General features: G+C 46.9%; 7 protein-coding genes across 7 annotated transcripts; 4 read left to right on the forward strand and 3 right to left on the reverse strand.

The window, feature by feature from the left end:
• Positions 1–83: 83 nt before the first annotated feature.
• HD556DRAFT_1222152 (uncharacterized protein) lies at positions 84–499 on the forward strand (the record flags this gene model as incomplete). Its single annotated transcript, XM_041296829.1, has 3 exons — positions 84–182; positions 234–326; positions 389–499. Coding segments are annotated over 3 exons (303 nt in total), but the record flags the coding sequence as incomplete, so codon positions are not given.
• A 373-nt stretch (positions 500–872) lies between these two features.
• On the reverse strand, positions 873–1,896 carry HD556DRAFT_1308272 (uncharacterized protein; the record flags this gene model as incomplete). Its single annotated transcript, XM_041300109.1, has 6 exons — positions 873–1,078; positions 1,234–1,264; positions 1,362–1,408; positions 1,553–1,633; positions 1,696–1,762; positions 1,798–1,896. The coding sequence occupies 6 exons, from the start codon at positions 1,894–1,896 to the stop codon at positions 873–875; spliced, it is 531 nt and encodes a 176-aa protein (XP_041160451.1).
• A 654-nt stretch (positions 1,897–2,550) lies between these two features.
• HD556DRAFT_1476120 (uncharacterized protein) lies at positions 2,551–4,821 on the forward strand (the record flags this gene model as incomplete). The annotated part of the gene is made up of 11 exons (XM_041308532.1): positions 2,551–2,697; positions 2,979–3,081; positions 3,102–3,229; positions 3,287–3,322; positions 3,398–3,580; positions 3,639–3,675; positions 3,731–3,861; positions 3,951–4,200; positions 4,250–4,406; positions 4,462–4,481; positions 4,664–4,821. 11 exons carry the CDS (start codon positions 2,551–2,553, stop codon positions 4,819–4,821), a joined length of 1,350 nt encoding a protein of 449 aa, XP_041160452.1.
• Positions 4,822–6,296: 1,475 nt separating this feature from the next.
• HD556DRAFT_1443171 (uncharacterized protein) lies at positions 6,297–7,883 on the forward strand (the record flags this gene model as incomplete). Its single annotated transcript, XM_041306566.1, has 5 exons — positions 6,297–6,719; positions 6,771–6,914; positions 6,962–7,228; positions 7,284–7,615; positions 7,667–7,883. 5 exons carry the CDS (start codon positions 6,297–6,299, stop codon positions 7,881–7,883), a joined length of 1,383 nt encoding a protein of 460 aa, XP_041160453.1.
• Positions 7,884–8,920: 1,037 nt separating this feature from the next.
• On the reverse strand, positions 8,921–9,864 carry HD556DRAFT_1371668 (uncharacterized protein). The gene is made up of 5 exons (XM_041302960.1): positions 9,795–9,864; positions 9,624–9,744; positions 9,520–9,578; positions 9,230–9,406; positions 8,921–9,180 (listed from the first exon to the last, which is right to left on the reverse strand). Exons 2-5 carry the CDS (start codon positions 9,715–9,717, stop codon positions 9,079–9,081), a joined length of 432 nt encoding a protein of 143 aa, XP_041160454.1. The 5' UTR covers positions 9,718–9,744; positions 9,795–9,864; the 3' UTR covers positions 8,921–9,078.
• Positions 9,865–13,572: 3,708 nt separating this feature from the next.
• HD556DRAFT_1308278 (uncharacterized protein) lies at positions 13,573–13,995 on the forward strand (the record flags this gene model as incomplete). Its single annotated transcript, XM_041300110.1, has 3 exons — positions 13,573–13,632; positions 13,679–13,861; positions 13,915–13,995. The coding sequence occupies 3 exons, from the start codon at positions 13,573–13,575 to the stop codon at positions 13,993–13,995; spliced, it is 324 nt and encodes a 107-aa protein (XP_041160455.1).
• A 2,507-nt stretch (positions 13,996–16,502) lies between these two features.
• HD556DRAFT_1196898 (WD40-repeat-containing domain protein) lies at positions 16,503–17,654 on the reverse strand (the record flags this gene model as incomplete). The annotated part of the gene is made up of 6 exons (XM_041296294.1): positions 16,503–16,764; positions 16,814–16,873; positions 16,924–17,050; positions 17,104–17,235; positions 17,296–17,484; positions 17,561–17,654. Coding segments are annotated over 6 exons (864 nt in total), but the record flags the coding sequence as incomplete, so codon positions are not given.
• Between the last annotated feature and the right edge of the window lie 570 nt (positions 17,655–18,224).

Raw genomic sequence — 18,224 nt, forward strand, 5'->3', positions numbered from 1 at the left:
TGTCTCCTATCATATTTTCATGTGAATTGACATATACAGTCCATCTATCGTACAACCTTGTATTCCCAGAGTTTGAAAAAATAATACCACGCCCACCTGGGGCACTTTCCAAGCCGACTGCTGGTGGTTATGCTCTAAAGGATGCACTGGGATGGGAGGATGCCACATATAGATATGTACAGGTAAGCGCTTACCAGGATGGTGTCAATCACGGTGAGCTAACACCTCCGCAGAAAGTTCTTCATTCTATTTGTCTGAATCATCTAGAAGTGGCAAGACCGTACCATGAACAGACCACCGGCGCCCTGACAAAATATTGTGTAGCGGTATGGAATTCTCAAAAACATTTCTATGTCTTTTCTAAAACTGACCCGGAGCTGATGTGAAGGCCCTCAAGGAATTTCCCGCCCTGGCGAATTATGCAGATCACTGGCCAGCTAGGGATTTCGCAAAGATGTACTTGAAGAATATCATTGCACAACGCAAGGCAAATCAAGGTTCAGTGTAACTTGGCGGTGGTTCTACGTTCTACACGAGGAACAAGATTCTAGATCTAGGAATAATGTGATCCGTTACCAGATTGATCTCCCCAACAGGACGCTGGTTTCGACTTTGATGTCCCCAATGGGGCCAAGCTCTTCAGTCAAAGTACCGAATGGGTGGAGGGAGCTGATGGGTTATAGAAGAAGCGTCAATAGGGCTGACATAAGATTGCAGAAATGCGCTGACGTGACGCTTGATGCAAGCAATGAACAGCTTGTCTGCATTGGCCTCAGAGTTCTGTACGAAGTCCGCAGGCACCTGTTTAGTCAGAACGGTAATGAGTAGTACTCGCTTGTCGGCGTGCCTAAGCCAAACCATCTTGGGGTGTTCTATGGGTCCGCGCCTGGGCTCGTAGCTGCGGTCGCCTTCACGTTCCCTGCGCTCAGCGTCTCCTTGGCTGCAGCGGATGAAGGGTGCAACAGGCCAAGAGTGCCAGAGAAGAGTTGGCCAGGCATACGCTCAACAACGGCAATAACATGTCCCGCAAACTGAGGCTTGATATCATGGGTAACCCCGACAGAAATAAATGAACAGCCTGTACGAAGCAGTATAAGGCGGCTCAACTGCGTGAACTTCACGGCGGATTCCAGCGTTGTTCGAAACGACTACCCATCTGATGCTATTTCCCACGATGGAGGGCGGCCTGTGAATGATTAGCACCAAACAGGTAACTGGCAACCATCTACATACGGGGCGCTTCATTCGGAGACAGCGCTACGGCCTACGTTATGAGAAAGCGCAATTTAGTCAAATCGACTATGGAGTGAGTGGTAAGATTAGATATTTCATTTGAAACTATTGAACTGACTTGAAGGTACTTTAACCAGAAAGACAGAACCATCCTCTGCCATAGTCGACTCGTCAGCTAGGAGTATAGGTATGTGAACTGGGGATACTACGAAAGCAGGTGCTGGCGATGTGTTGGAAGTAGGGAGCTGGGGCGTGTTGCAATGCATGATAATTTAATACATATTAGCACTAGAATATCTTAATCGCGTTCCCAACTTACCAAGCTCATAGACTCTGAGATCAACCGACTGGACATGCCGATATTGACCACGGTCTCTTACTGTCACCCGTAAGCATTCATCTGCATATCATATCAGCATCGTAGACATAAATGCTATGATGAAATGCCTGTGACAAACGTACCTTGATCCCGCCACTTGTAATGTGTGTATCGTATCTGGTACACCATCCCAGAGCTCATTCTTGATAGCTGTCACCCGAGAAAGAACATCCTTCTCAACCAACCAACTCTACCGCACTGTCGAGGGCATCTGCACGGCCGTTGATTGTTGCAACAGTTTGCTCGTCTATGGGGGGCCAGGGCCGACTGCCAGTATTCAACATCTGGAAAGTCGCGGTATGCGATGCAAAGAGTGTGCAAGCCTCCAGTCGCGTAGTCCTTAGGTGAGCACGATGAACATATTGGTGGTACTTTGGGGGAAAGGGGCCTGCTGAAGGTGAACAGGAGAATGGGCGGTGGCACGGGTCAGACTCAGATTGCGGCAGTGTTTGGGTATATGGGTTGGCGTTGATTGAAACTTTGAATTTTGAATTTTTATATTTGACCATCTAGAAACTGATTAATATTGATTCACGTGTGCAAGTGCTAAGTAAGCTAACATGTGATCTAGTCTGAACCAATTGCGTCATGCACTTTTCATAAGTGCCGCTGGAACTCAGTGCTCAGTACTGACCGGTCGACCTCGCGAGCACACCAACCGACTCGGGTGACTTCCGTCTTCCCCTGGATGTCAAGCCAACGCATTATGATGTGACTATAAAGACTGACCTGGAGAACTCAATATTTAAAGGCGTGGTAAGGGTTGAGTACGTCCGTGCACACTCAGGTCCTTCAAAACATCATTGACCAATTTCATCAGCCTTGATGTCAAGAACGAAACATTACCATTGTCTTCAACTCAGTCGATCTGAAGTTGAACGATGCGGCATTATATTCCGATCAACTCAAGATAAAGCAGGTTTATCCTTCGTCTTTCGATGGCAAGGCGGAACATTGTATACTTTCCTTTTCGACCCCTGTGCCCTGGCTTCTCTGGAGAACTGACCGGATTCATGATGGGGTATTACAAGAGCTCGTTCGAGCAAGACGGAGCCAAGAAGTACTATACACTGACCCAGTTCGAAGTGCGTATTCGATCCCATTAACTGCGCCTGCACTTACGGATTGTCGCTAGCCCGCCATCGTGAGACGTGCCTTACCGCATTGGGATGAATCGCTTCTCAAGGCGACAAATTTACCAACCCCAAACGACCAAAGTAGAGGATCGCTCATTAGAGGCGCTCTTTTCGGCGTTGACGACTCAAGATAGCCCTGAGGTGCAGTAGAATATTTCCAAGTTCCAGACTACACCGCCAGTATGTCGACGTCGTCTAAGTCGGTTTTTAAACTAAAAACTAGTCTACAGATGTCTACTTATCTGGTTGCATATGCCAATGGACGTTTCGCACGCCTGGAAAGCTCTTATAAGGGACCTCTGAGTGGGAAGACCCGTCCCTTGCGCATATACTGTAAGGGCCCATCCTCACAGCATTCTGGGTGCAGGCTGATGTGATTCATCAGGCTCAGTATGCCCTCGACATCAAAGCAAAAGTTCTCCCAGTCTATGAGGAGATTTTTGACATCGAATACCCTCTCCCAAAGCTGGATACTCTAGCGGTAAGCGTCATGCGTAGAATCTCCTTCAGTCTGTTGATGATGTTTGATGGCCTGAAGGCCCGTAATTTTGATGCAGGCGCTATGGAGAACTGGGTATGAACTGAAGTTATCATTGTTGGTATGTCTCGTATCCATGCACTCACTGAACCCATTGACGCCAATCTTTAGATCGGTAAGCCGATGCGCTCCACTCTCAACATAACCATAACACCTTTTACTAGCGTGTACCCGGAATGGAAGGTCGACAGCTTATTCATATTCGAGCATTTGAATGATGCGCCGGATCTTGATGCCAAATTGTCTTCTCATCCGATTGAAGTTCATCGTCCTGCTGCCAACCAGATCAACCAGGTATGGCAAGGTTGGCATGCCGCACGGAGTGCGGCCATCTCATACAGGTGACCATCAGATTTTCGACTCCCTTTCATATGCCAAAGCAGGCCCTGGTAAGGCATTCAATTTGTCTTGTCACCGCCCCATCTCACGAGTGACGCTTTTAAGTTTTGCGCATGCTATCCAACTTTGTTGGCGAGGAGCGCTTCTTGAAAGGTGTTTCGATCTACCTCAAGAAGCATCTATACGAAAACACTGTCACCAGAGACCTGCGGCAGGGCATCTCAGAGTCCACTGGGGTAGATGCGCCGAGGATCGTGGATAACTGGACTTCAAAGGCAAGCGTGACAGTTTGATCCGCGCTCCATTCTAACACGCGTTGTCTCAGATCGGCTTTCCTGTCATCGCTGTCACTGAGGGTGAAAATGGTATCCATGCCCGCCAGGATCGTTTCCTGGAGTCTGGATCTGCAGAAGAAAAGGGCAATGAGACGATATGGAACGTGCCTTTGGCCCTGCTGACAGCTACTAACGATAAAGTCAACATTGATAAGCCCGCCGATCTTGACACTAGGGAGAAGGCGCTCCCCACCGATACCTCAATGCCTTTCAAGCTCAACGCGGGGACCTACGGTGTTTGTAAGTTTGTTTTCTGGTTGATAGTGTTTGTATTCATTGATGATTATAGACCGCGCGTTGTACTCTGATGAGAGGTTCGCAGCGATTGCTAGGAAGGCTGCCAAGGGCGATACTGCGTTCTCGCTGAATGACCGCATTGGCCTTCTGCATAATATTACCACTTCGGCGTCAACTTGGTGGGAGCACGAGGTTATCGTCAACAATCAGTACGTCAACTCCAACCAAATGCCGCTTGAACCGCTGATCGCAGTTATTTGTTAGTGAACGACGCGATAACCTACGTAAGTCAACGATTTGCTTCCAATGTCGTCCCGGTTCCTCACAAAAACCAGGGCAATTTGATATATCTCGCTCTCTCCTAGCGTACACCGCAATCGTGCATCCTTTTGGCCTCTCGCATCGCTCGGGTTTCCAGAAACTCGCTCAAAAAGAATTATTATTAACGAGTCGTTCTTTTCCTCAGCACTAGGCTTCCTGCGGCTGTTACCAGGCGTTGGAGCTGCCTTCGTTGGGGCTCGCGGCTCTACTACGTCCATGCTAGCTAGCTGCAGAGCTCAGCTGCGGCGTGACGGAGCGACTCAGCTCATTAGATGGGGGTGGCCGGGCGCGGACGACCGCTGATGCTGATCGGAATGCTAGAGTCGAGACTACCTTACGCTTGACAAACCATTGGCTACAACGCCCTTGTATTTTTAATTGTGATGTGCATAATGGTCGCCCTTAGCTCGAATTCACAGGCAAAAGCAACAAAAGCTTAATCTTCTTCTTGGCGCATAGCGGGCATCACAGTGAGGCGCTGGCGTTGGCGATATTGTGAGATGGTGAAATAATAGCAAGCAGCGATGAAAGCAGAGATGCCATCGGGTAAGGTAGATGACTTGCAAATATAACGAACGTCACATGATTAGCGTTACAGAATCGTGACAAAACTGAAAAAAAACGACAACTAATTAACGACGCACTGAAACAACAAACGCCTACGCTTGTCAATGTAGAATATAGTAATGCACCATCGAGCGTTTTCAAAATTATCGTAAGTTGCGAGATGAAAAAGAAATGAAGTTTTTGGTGTTCTGAATAGGCCTGCAGAGCCTAAAATGAAAGTCCGAAAGTGATGCCATGTTGCCGTGCGTGCCATCCCATCCTCTATATGGGCGGCCACAAAACCAAAGGTCGAAAACGCTGGAGCGAAAACCCTTGCAGCATTGAGAGCGTCGAAAAGAGCCAGAACAAGTGGGTGATGCATATGCGAAGGGCCTTAATGGGACGCAGGCAGCATGGGCAATCAAAAAATATTGTGGGCACCGTATGCTTCCAGAGAGCATCATGAAGGAGTTCGATGATTTTCACCCTCTGAGTCTATGATATCTATCTGACAGATACTAATTGTATTACTTACTACATATTCCTTAATACTCGACTAGCACTTGCACATAATGTCATCTACAATGTTTGGCACATTCGGCACACTCGGCACATTCGGCAAGAGGTTATCTGCACAGTGTCACAACATAGTCACATCATGTGATGTTCGCTGGATTTGCAAGTCATCTACCTTATTAATATTGAGGCTTCCGGAAGCCGCCCCGCGTTCAACGGCTCTGAGTCTCAAATCAGCTATTCTGGCCCGGGGTCTCCAATTTTCAAATTTTCATGGCATGTCAAAAGCTAGCGATTGAATGAGATCGAGCGTCATTGTGCAAGTACTTGTTCTGGCCCTTTAGGGCACGCTGTTCCCGCGCGGCATGCTACAAAAGGCCTGTTCCTGGCCGGTATGTCCTGTAACGAGGAAAGCTTGGCGGCCTCGACCTTCCTTCATCGAAGCGACTCTCTTTCCCATCCGGCAGCGCAACCGATGCACCTGCCCCTCATAGGCTTACGTCCAAATGCTGCTGCGAAGACCGAGCGGCGGAGTTAGAACTAGTTGTTGCCTTTGACGTTCGCGCGTTTGTGACCCGGATCATTATCTGCAGCACCATGGCCCGGCCTAAAAGAACTCAAAGTCAGAAAATGAAGGGCCCGTCAAAGGTACATTTTCCACCCTTTCACTCAGCATGAAACTAAACAAGGTATATCAATGCAAGCGCCTCAAGACGATGTCAGTCATTACTGATGCCGCGGAGGTCTCAAAAGCTGCGTCGGGGGCGGAAGGACATGAAAAGTCCCAATTACTTGCTCATACGACTGTCCCGCTTCCCACTGCCCCTCCCGCACCTCAAATTTTCTGCCACAAAGAACGCCGACGACTTATTCGCAACCTTAACTTTAACGCCAAAATTTGGATGCAGTATGCTACTGTTTATTGCCTACGTGGCATCAACATTGGTGAGCTGGCGGCACGACCAAAGTCCTCCGAAAGGGATCGCAAGGATGCGCAGGAGATAATGGCCGCAATGGCTGACTGGGAGGCTGACGCCTGCTCTGCCAAATTTTGTGATCAACAAGGCACCCCTATCTTAGCTTACTTTGCCCGCCGTGCTAAGTCAAATGCATGCGTTTTTCCCAAGGCTCAGGACAAGGTAGGCGCCTTGACAAATTGCAATGCACTATACTTATCCATCGTATGGTAGCAAGCGCCGCTCTACCGCCCCAGCCCCCTGGCACCATCTAAGGCGGGCGCGTTTGGGCCTTTTCTGTCTCAGCTGGGACGATCGGAGCGCGATATTAGTACAGCTGAGGAAGCAGGTATTGAAGTACAATATGACGGTATCCCAGTGCGTTTGCATGCCCTACCGCACCCCAATCTAACGGCGAGATGCAGTCTGAAATATTAGAAAAGGCTCTATGGGCCACTCAGGCCCTCCACCATTCGCTTCACCCTCACAAGGTCGAACGTGATGGCCGCCATGACCAGTCTGATTTTCTAATGCAGTACCAAAAGGGCCCCGACGCTACTCCCCAGGTTGTAGTACAGGATTTTGTTCTGGATAATACAGTCTACGTGCTTTCTAATGACCGCATTGCCTCTGAGCGCTGCGGCGTGTCCCACTTAGTCCATTGCTGGCCGGAGCAAGGGCAAAAACGCGCTGTGAGCATGGCTACTTTGTTTGACTGCGAGTTATTTATCACACCCTCTTCAACAGGCCGCATTTCACCCATCTAGGGATATGATTCGTACCGCCACAAGCCATCAAGCTGTGGAATGGTACTTTCAACATACAGTTGAACTTGCTATTGCGCTGGACGCCATGTTCAAGGTATCTTTCCCTGATGATTACGAGGTTTACGAGAAAGCCTTCAAAGCTGGGCGGTGGGTTCAAGCTGATCCAGGCCCTTGGTTAGGCCGCGCCATTGTCTGGAAGCTGCAGGTGCTTCCTCACAGGGATGGGCTGGATGCTGGCCCTACTGCTATCTTCAATCTTGGACGGTATGAGGGAGGGGAGGCGTATTTCACAGATCTGAAACTGAAATTCAAGTAAGTACCCCTTTAGCTTGTATTTAGCTTGAACCTCATCGCTGCGCCCAGATATGGTCCAGGGGACGTCATTATCTTCTTATCAGGAGATTTGTACCATGGGATTGGCGAATGGAAGCCACTTCAAGGCCTCGACTCTAACAATATCACGCCCGGCCGCGTTGGCAATGTCTTTTTTTCACCCGCCAAATCTGTTGAATTTTTGAAGGACCGTGAGCAGGGGTGGTTCAAATCCACCATGGGCGGGCAACTCCCCAAGAGATTGTAGATCGTGCGCAGTGGTTGAAAGAAATCGTCCCGCAGATTAATTTCGAGGTCGTTCACCATGTATTTACAACTACTAGCTATTGACGTGCAGTGAAAACAAGTAAGGTAGGCCTCAGGAATTGAAATATATCGACGTTTCAACCTACATCAACGCTCGCGCCCACCATCCACTACTCATCTCCGTCGGATCCAGCGAGCTCCTCAACGTTGCCTCGAGGCCCGCTGCCAGCGGTAGCGACTGCCGCCGATGCGTTTGTTGCCAGCTGTAGTAGAAGGTAGTTAGCTCATGTATACTAATAGTAGAAAAAAAACGCACCAATGTTTGAGCTTGCGCTTCAAATACTTGAGGGGTGCATCAGATCATCGAGTAGTAATAAAAAACAGTCATGTACTGGTTTCTCTGCAGCGGGAGGTTGTTCCCAGTATCCTTTGAATTGTTTGACTGCGCCCAGTAGATTTCCGGCGGCTTTCCATGTGGCTGGCACATAGATTCCTGTAGAGGGCCATTAGAATTTATCAATAAAGATGTCGTCGATGGCTGAATTGTACCGTGCAAAAACGTCTTGTAGGAATTGACCATCGTCGTCACCCACATCAACATCAGCGTCTGCATCGCCCTCGTCACCCTGAGGAGACCGCTCGGCCAAGAGCTGACCGTCGCGCTCCCTGTAAACGTTGCATCGGGCAGTAAACTCGGCTTTGAGATGCTCTGAGGGTGTATTGTGAGAAAGGTGTCGAGGAAAGATAGGAAGGCGTACCTTGTACTGGTGAAATAAAGCTATCATAATGCAAGGCAGTTAATGAAAGGTTCGTCGGGCCAGCCATTGGTATTGACGGAATCTTCGTTTAGGCATTTGCGAACAACGAAGCCTCGAGTCAGCATACTAATCAAAATGCGATAATGAATGCCTGCCTGCAAAAGTCTTAGAGTGTCTTTGATGCAGCAGAAAAGAAGATTAAATGTACCTTATGAACGGACTGCTGCCACAAAGCAGTGATAGAGCTCAAAAAATATATGCTATTTTACACATTTCTGGTCTGCTTGAGTTGTGAATCAACGGCGTTCATATATGATTGTTGTACAACGTTCAGTATCTCCACCAGCAAAAGATAAAAAAACACAAGAGCCAAGGAGGTAACTATAGTTCCATCGAATCATCCGCCCGCCTTGTCCACGTCCGAAGGCAAATGGTGCATTAGTGCAAGTGTGAGGCGTGTAAGCGGTCCACTTTTGTCGTCAGTACCTCCAATCTTGCCTGAATTTCTTTAATCTCCTTTACAATGGTAGCTTCCATTGACTATGAAGACGTCAGTGGACAACGTAGAAGAAAGCTGGAAAAGACTTACTTGTTCCATATTGGGGAACCTCTTGTCAAGCTCATCGAAAGGGATCTTGCTGATCTTCAAGCCTTTATCTGCGCCTGGCCCTTCGACTACGGGATCCAGAAGATCAGGGTTTTCAGCGTCCGCCTCGTCGCCTTGCCCCAGCCAGCTAGTCATCCATGGTTTTTTCACAATCGATGTCTCAAATAGCGCAATGAAAGTCAACGGAACAAAGAAAATTATGCCCATAATGACCCGATTGAGGTGCAAAGACGTCAGAGGTACAGATCGCAAATTGAAGGTTCATGCCGCACTTTTGCATATCGCTGGGGTCGCAGGCCAAATGTTCTCAAAAAGAAGTTAAAGTCAATCACTGCAGAGGGCCACAAAAATAGAAAACTTACTCAAAAGGCGCTACGAAGAAAAACCTCTACTAGGTTAAATGGTGCAGGGTAGACATAAGAATCAGGGGCGCGGGTCATGGCAACAGTTTTTCCTGCAAAGAATGTCATATACTCTGCTTCAGCGTCCTCGACGACCTAATCATTCCTTGAGCCCATGAAACCTCACAGAAAGACGAAATACTGACTTCAGCATACGCTGAGGAAAATAAAGAAATGAGGACGTTGAGCAGGGTAATCGCTGTTGCAACGTTCCAGCTGAAGTCGAACTTGTCGATCAGCAAGCGCGGAAATTCATCAAACGGGCGCTGACAGATAGTACAACATAAGTCCAACAGGGCTGCAAACATGGTTCAGAGACTTCCAAAACATGGACATGAGGCTTTACCTGCCCGAGAACTTGTCGTAGTTGGGAGACCTAAGAAAGTTCATCAAGTGCTCAAATTAAAGAAAAAGAAAATCCAATCTGACTGAAGTAAGCCCTGAACAAGGGCATTAACGAGTTGACCAAAATTAGACAGCTATGGGGAGAAGAAAGGTCGGACATACAAGTGATGGACCTTCGCTTGAACCGTCGGCAACATCTAGAGCATATAGACCTTGCAAGAATCCAATCCCAAGCACCGACAACAGCTGCACAAGGTGAAGGAGCGGGGAGACCATATACTGAAAGGAAACGAACCGCGAAGCAGATGCCCGACTCTTGTAGCATGCGAGGCACACATATTTGTATTGTTCCGGCATACCTGCGAAATCATCAGCATCTTTTATACGAGCACGACGCAATATGCGCTTACTGGTGACCATCAAAGATTGTAATGAGCTCTGAAGCAAAAAGCTGTGAGTGAGTCAATGGAACATCAAGAGATGCGCGGAGCTCAACTGATTAGTTAGATATTGTACCTCGCGGTCATTCGAGGGTTGACTAACCGTATGAACGGGATAACGAAACTCAAGACTTGAAAGCTCCTTAAGCGTAGAGTGTTGGAATGATCCCCGGCGGTGCAAAGACCAGCAATGCGAAGCAAATGTGCAGCCAGAAATAAGGGATCCGTTATGAAGGCAGCGACGTTCCAAAATCCAAAGGCGCGGTAGGTTGCATATTTAAATAGTTTGTAAAACTGGGATGACTTGTAAGACATTGCAGCGAATTGAGAGGCAGGAAAGTTACCCTGCGTGTGTCTGGAAGATGACTCAGTCAACCGTTCAAACAATAACGGAATACCCTCACCTTCAAGTGAGAATGCCAGCCCCACGGTATAGAGCATCCCAAGAAGGCTGCAACCAAGAACATTTTGAACGAGCATCCAATATTGAAGGTAAATCAGCAGGTGTTTGAACATCCGAGTCGACAAAGACTCACCAAATAATATTGAATAGCCTCTCATCCACCCAATTTTCTTGACCCTCCAAAGTACTAGGCTGTGACCTCGACCGCTTGGGAGGCTTTCACATTGAAATTTCAACAGTCTAGATAGAAATTAGTAGAGTAGTCTAGTTGTACAAATGTCTTACTACAGGTCCTGGTCTTCTGCACTTGAAAGTGAATTTAAAAGTTTTCAGTTGCGCAGGTAGCTTGAGCCTGATCGTGTTGCGGTCTGTCATCATGATAGCGTGAAGCGAGGACTTGAAGAATTTTTCAAAAATACTCACCTTCGCCCAAGTCTACCATAAAAAGAGGTCGAAAGGCAGCATTTGCCTGGTTAGTGGTGGGACAGCGAGAGCTCGAAGAGAATAAACGACGAAAGACGGGTCACGAAGTCTGAAAAGACTCTATTTACGTTTGTTGCTTGACGCCGAGCGTCTAAAATCAATGCTTTGCATTCGGTCACTTATGGTTCGTATTTACTTCTATTTATTTTAGGTATACTCAATTGGACTTGGGCATTGAGATTCATACACCTTGCGCAACTTTAAATCCGGTTTTCTTGACTTTGTTATTCGTGCTATTCGCATGTATCTCATGATGTGCGCCATTATTTCGTCAAGAAGTTCTCAACACGGAACAAACACTTGATAGTGTTTCATGTGCACAATGTCCACTGTCAGCCGGTTTCATTCATAGCACCAAGGGTAACGGTCTCTATATTTCTGTACATGCCGCAGCATCTGGAGCACACAAAGAAACATTGTAGTCCATTCCCGTATTCCTGTCCACCTGAATGTGAGCTCTACATATATTGATTTTGCTTGGCGTTGAACATTGATTGCTGACCCATCATGATAGGTCAACAGACAGGTCCACGTTTTTCTTCTTCTGGAATAGACAAAAACCCGGCGATGAACGAGTCACGGGCTGTACTAAAAATTCGAAGGGTGTTATTTGAATATATGGTGAGTCTGTGATGCTGTTGAAACGTGTCGCCCGCGCATGTCTCGAGTAATGGAGACTTCAAGTTGTTGTTTCGCGTATGCCCTTCCGAAACACACTCTTTGATGTATCTAATGTAGTTTCCTCCCCCAACGTTAACGTTCACTCTTCATCTTCCAATGCAGAACCAATGTCCCTGAAGACACCATATTCACACGTGCAAACCGCCTGTGTATCATGCCGCAGGCCAAAACTACTCGATGCCATAATGGTGTAGTGGAAGAAAGCATGTCTCACTACTACCCCGAATTCGTACCGCAGGAGGCGCGCAGCGAGGAAGCATCGGTCAAGGAGAACGTTTGGGAGGCCGAAGGTAACAAATAACGCAGCTCTATATCAACGCTTATATCATTCGCGGCACTTTTTTTCTCTGGCACGCTGGGTCGATATGCTCGATTCAGGAAGGATCTTGTATCTGGATAGTGCCAAGCATTTGATTGACGCTTTTTCTACTGACGACTATGCCTATATACCCGAATGATCAGTGTGGAAAAAAAATGAATGCGTTAGGGTACTAGTTGCCTTACGATTGTCCATATGATTCGTTCGAATTCAGAAGTCTCTAAAGCTTGATTGAAATTCCATGAGGTACATGCAAGTACATGTCACTTAAATTTTGAAACATAGAAAAGTATAGACTGTACTATGATACTATTAGCCTATCAATGTTCCAGAAAACCCGGTACTCCATGCGTTCATTTAGAGTCAAGACTACAACGTGCCACTGCTTCGAGCTGCATCTTCAGTAATATTAGGTCCCTCTGGCAGTATGATCTGAGCCCAATAGACTATCACACGAATGGCAGGTTGCAAACGTGACATCGGGATGTCCCTCAACTGGAAATATTAGTTAGAGGCGTCCGGCGGACTCTGTCGAACAACGAAATATAAATATTTACTGCATCATACACAACTGCCAAATCATCGAGGAGTTGAACCCCCTGCGGTCCCTCAGGGATGGGGTCTCGTCTATTGAACTGTAAAGCATTGAGTAAATTGAAGGAGTACCCGAATGCAATATGATTGCTTACCTCACGGAGAATGTCGACCACAAATGGATGAAAATCCCAACGCTGGTTGGCCAATTTGAACAGATACTCAACGCGGGGGTCATGGAATTCGACATCATCGTCAGATTCCTCTTCTTCCTCCGATTCTTGTAATTCTGATTCTTTGTTAGACTCGGAGTTCATCCAGAAGTCTGCATGTGTCGTCAGGCTGAGTGCATGAGGTTGAAAAATAAGTATCACCTTCTGAGTCAAGGTCGCTATCCTCTAGGGTAGCTCGGGAGTACATCAAAATGGGCCTCACTATTAGTCCTTGATAGCATTTGCACTCAGTCATCGTACGTGAAGTGTGTGGTCTGATGTGTAGTAAGTCGAAGGACAGTTCAATGCCTTATCATGGACCTTACAGCGCCTTAAATATGATATGCTTCAACAAAGGCAAGAGGCTCAAGATATGTTCCGGACAGATTCTAAGAAACCAACCGATTTTTGACCAATCTTTATCTTTGTGTTGCCACTTTTGAACTAGTTCTTTATGAAGACATTAGGTAACTTAGTAGTGCTGCCGTGGTTCGAACCTGACCATTAATGGTCAGGTTCGTCCGCGTTTCGGTCCATGCTGTGTTGGGAGTTTCAGCCGCATTGCAGGTCTGTCTGCCTGCCGTCTTCCACCATCCGCTGATAACCGCGCCAGCCTCTCCCTAGTCAGCAAGATCAGCACACAAGGCATGTCAGGCTCTCCGTATCCACCACCGACAGAGTCGTGCCGTCTGGAGTCCTGGACAGTGAAACAATGATATCAGGCTGCAAGGCGGATGTCATTACCCCCTGGACCTCCTGGACGTTGGCTGTTAGGAAATACGACGCCAAAGTCATAGTAAGTCATTACCAAGGGACACCAACATGATCTCTATCTAACCCCTCATGCAGTTGTGCTGTTTCAATTCGCGAGATGGACAGAACAATATGGACCTGTGTTCTTGCTCAGACAAGGCCATAGGGTTTTTGTGATTATAGGATGTCATCAGGTCAGCATAAAACATTTCATTGTCTATCTAGGCATAAAGTAGATCACGTCATAGGCTGCAGTGGATATCATGGAAAAAGAGCTTGCTCAACCCTCGCCGAACCGGACTGAACCGGACCGCGGCAGCGCTCAGCCTTAGGTAACCAGTTTCTGCTTTCTTTTGACAACGTGTTGATTTCGCTTCTTAGCATTGACACATAGTCCAACTTTCACGCACCCTTTCGCACCAGGGTCATAGGCTCACCACTGGCGGCATTCACAATGTGAAATTGTAAGAGGGTGGGGACGATTTAGGCAATCCCTGATAATCACTACTACATAGTCCTTTGTTCGTGCGTCATGATTTAAAAATGTATCATCTCACAACATCAATTTGAAGCCCCAGTATAGCCCACTCCCTCTGATGAGTCCTTCCCGCAGCAAAATCATCCGCCAGAATTACTTTTGCAAAACTTACAACCTTCGTTCCTCATCCTCAAAATCAAGCCCTAATCGCACCTCATGTATCGCTTCTGTAACGAGTAACAATGACACATTTCACCTTGAGCTCCAGGCTACGCGCAAAGTACGTTTGCGTTGGTCGTCCCTGGACCTGTCACTTTTCACTGACAGCGTCGTCTCTTGTTAGACAGCAATAGAAGTTAATGCCCTCGCTGCAGACATACCGCGCCTGAGAGAGGCAAGTAATGCATACTAATAGCATCATTGATAATCCTCTTTTTTTCTGATGGTTGGCTCACCAGGAGCTTAACACAGCAAAACATGAGCGAGAGCAGGCCTTCATGGAGTGAGATAACGCCGTCGCTACCCATGAGCGTGTACGCACCTGGCCTTCACTGGTTTACCTTTAAAAACTTATTCCCATCCTTTAGTTGAAGCACACTGTGAAAGTTGCATTGCAATGCCCAATGTGCGAAGGGGTTATTGAACGGCCTTTCACGTAAGTTTAATCCTGGTGTGATTTTAGATGCTGATGGCTGCATTTACTATTGAACAGGTTGAAATGTCGCCATACATTCTGCTATGACTGCCTCATCAGTTTTTTTCACCAATGTATCAGAGTCCGCTTATCCTTTCGCTCTGAAGGAATTCTTCCAGAGAATTTTAGGAATCATGTCCTGCCGTTCACCCTTAATGAGGTCGAAATACTGTGCGATGGTGAAGCGGCTATCCTTCCAGGTCGTTATTATCACTGCCCCACATGTCGAGCTTACATCTACGACTCTCCTACTGAAATCCCCTTGCTCTGCGATGTGTCCGCTGGCATAACAAAGGGACTTGGTCCTGACATAAAACGTGCTAAGCGTGGGATACCTAGTACAGATCCAGCTGCACGATGGGCAGTGTTCTTCAAGTAGGAGGGTAATAGCTGCAGGAGGCAAGAACGACAGGTCCAAGGAACTGTTATGAACCTTTCTCCCAATTCTTTTATGCATGTTACTTTGTCTGTACACTGATAGTATTCCGTCTAATAAAGGGTACCAGGTGTTAGATAGAAAAACAATCACATACTGGTTTCTCTGCAGCGTGAAGTTGCTCCCAGTTGAATTGTTTGGCTGCGCCCAATAGATTTCTGGCAGCTTTCCATGCGGCTGCACATAGATTGTTGAGGACCATTAGAATTTCTCTGGCATCAATAATATACACGCACCGTGCATTTATTGTTTTCTGGATATGCATCATCTTGGCTTTGCTTGGTGCACTCTGCTCTTTTAGCTTTGACTGGATGAGGTTTTAGTTTGGGCTTGGGCTTAGTGATGACGGCGGCGTGACTTTACAATCAGTCTTTCTGCCTACTTTTATTTGATACAATCACTGCTGAGCACCTTATTTTGTGATCCAGGATTGACGACGTGACTGCAGCGCCATGTCGAATATAGTCACCAGATTTGTCAGTGCTCTACTTGGCTACTATGGGGAACAAATTACTTGTAGAGAAGCTAATATAAGTCGCATTCGTGATTGGTTTCTGCAGGAATCAACATGTAGACATATATGATATCAGAGTGTAGATAAGAGAGATCCAAAAGCTTGGGCTATGATATCAAGTGGTGAGTCCACACCAAGAGTGACGACCATGCATCTGAAGATCAAGGCAAAAATTAACAAAAGTCCCGCTATTACGTAGGTTACGCCAGCTTCGAGTGCATAGCTACTTCCACTGGTTTGAGCATTCTTCTGACTTGATTCTTGTACGTTGGGCTGCGCTTGTCCAGTAGCTGATGAGAGGTTATAATACAGAGGAGTTGGGCCACACACTACTTGACTTGACCAAATTTTAATGTTAGGATGCCAGTCCTCATGTCCAGAGGATGCGCTTGCAATAAAATGCTTTCCGTTTTGAACCAAACAGTACTGTCATAAATGTATCATGATCGTGCAGCAAACAAATATACAAGACTGACTGCAATTGTCTGCACCGCAGAAAGTTCTGTCAGGTGCATACTAAATCAACAATCATGCAGGGCTCATTCGACTGATTCTTACCCCTGCCATGACAGAGTGCTTGATCCAGCTGGCCGCTGTCAATGTTCCACAAGTGCAGTTCCCCGTTATCGCTGCCACTGATGGCAAATTCCCCAGTGGAATCAAATTGCACATCACAAATCCGATTACGCCTGATCTTTATACGGAGTGTCTGTACAAGTAACAGATGGCAGGTTGGGTTGTCTGTTAATCTGTAGACATTGATTCCATCCACAAGATTCCACACAAGAAGAGAGCCTAGGGAATCTGAATATGCTGAACTACCGCTGCTCATATTCAGTCTTTACAATGTAGAGATACTAATAAGGCGCTCACATGCGGTTACCAAATTTTTGCCTCCACAACTCTTTCCAAGGTGAAATGCTCCATGCCACGCTATAAATGATTATTGTCATTACTTCGTTATCAAATTATGCAGTGCTCACATCTCACGAGAATCGAGATAGGAAACGAGAATGCTCTTGCCTTTCTGGAAGAAGTGTGTTGAAACAACAAGCGCTGGTCTCGGGTCCTGGGAGAACGGCGGATCCGCCAGTAAACACTGCAAGGGCTCTAAACCCACGCTAAGCCTGCAGCTAGATGACAAAAACTATAGCATGATTTACCAAGTTTTCCTACAGAAAGTCTGAAGAGGACGACTCTGCCTGGTCCCGTCGCAGCAATTATACCCTGAGCGTCCTCTACCTCAATGCTCATCACCGCACCTGGGAATACTGTCTGTGTGCTCAAAAGTACGTCTGCCCGCTGTCAAACAAAGGAAAAAATTCAAAATCTTGAAGCCTTACTGTTGAAAACACTTACCTTGTCACCACTCAATTTTCGCAGTTGCATTGTCCCATCAGCGCCACCTGACAGAAGGAAATTTTCAGCAGATGTTAGTGAACCAACTACCCACTTCAAGGCCGTTATAGGGCCTTGTTTTGGCCGAATGCGTAGGATTTCAGACGATTCAGCCATTGACCACAGCATGATATGTCCGTCATCCCCTACAACAGGTAATCATGCCCCAAAGTTCAAAGGGATAGTGAACGCTGTGCCGCACCAACCTAAATGAACACTCACCTCCACTAGCTAGGTAGCCCTCTTCACTGAAGCACATACAGTTGATCGGAGCTTTATGGCCCCTGAAGGAGCGCTGTAGATAAAATTTGTTCATAGAAGTCACCCAGTGGAAGGCTGATCACAGGCAAACAGCGCCAATCCCCAGTGAACTATACCTATGGCCAAAACGGTCAGAATCACGTAATATATACACAGGTATGTGTTCGATGTTTTTTTATACTTTCCTTTGTCTCGATGCTCCAGTATCCCACAATCTTTTACTGTATTGGCAAACTATCATTTATCTCCATTCTCTTCCCGCGGAAATGATATATATGTTTACGTGACTAGTAGCATAGCAGCTGCCTCGGAGTCATGCTTAGATGACTTGAAGCTTGAAAGTTGGGGCCAATGCTGCAAAGCTGGCATAAAGTGTAGCCGGCGATGTTCGAGCATGGCAGAAGGAGTAAATGTCACGTACATCCTTCGGAATCCAAAACAGATTCGCCAGTAATCCTGTTGGACCAATCTCTGATAGCTTGGCTAGCCAGGCTAGGATTATCATCGCGCAATGGTGCGTACACGTACTCGGTACATACCAGTATCGTAATATCTTTCAGAGTAGGATCACCTTGTAAGCTCCTTCTTTGACTGTATTGAAGAAGCAATAGATTATGATTCAGAT

This window comes from Suillus plorans, assembly GCF_016647745.1.
Source record: "Suillus plorans strain S12 chromosome Unknown HD556scaffold_27, whole genome shotgun sequence".
Taxonomy (NCBI): domain Eukaryota; kingdom Fungi; phylum Basidiomycota; class Agaricomycetes; order Boletales; family Suillaceae; genus Suillus; species Suillus plorans.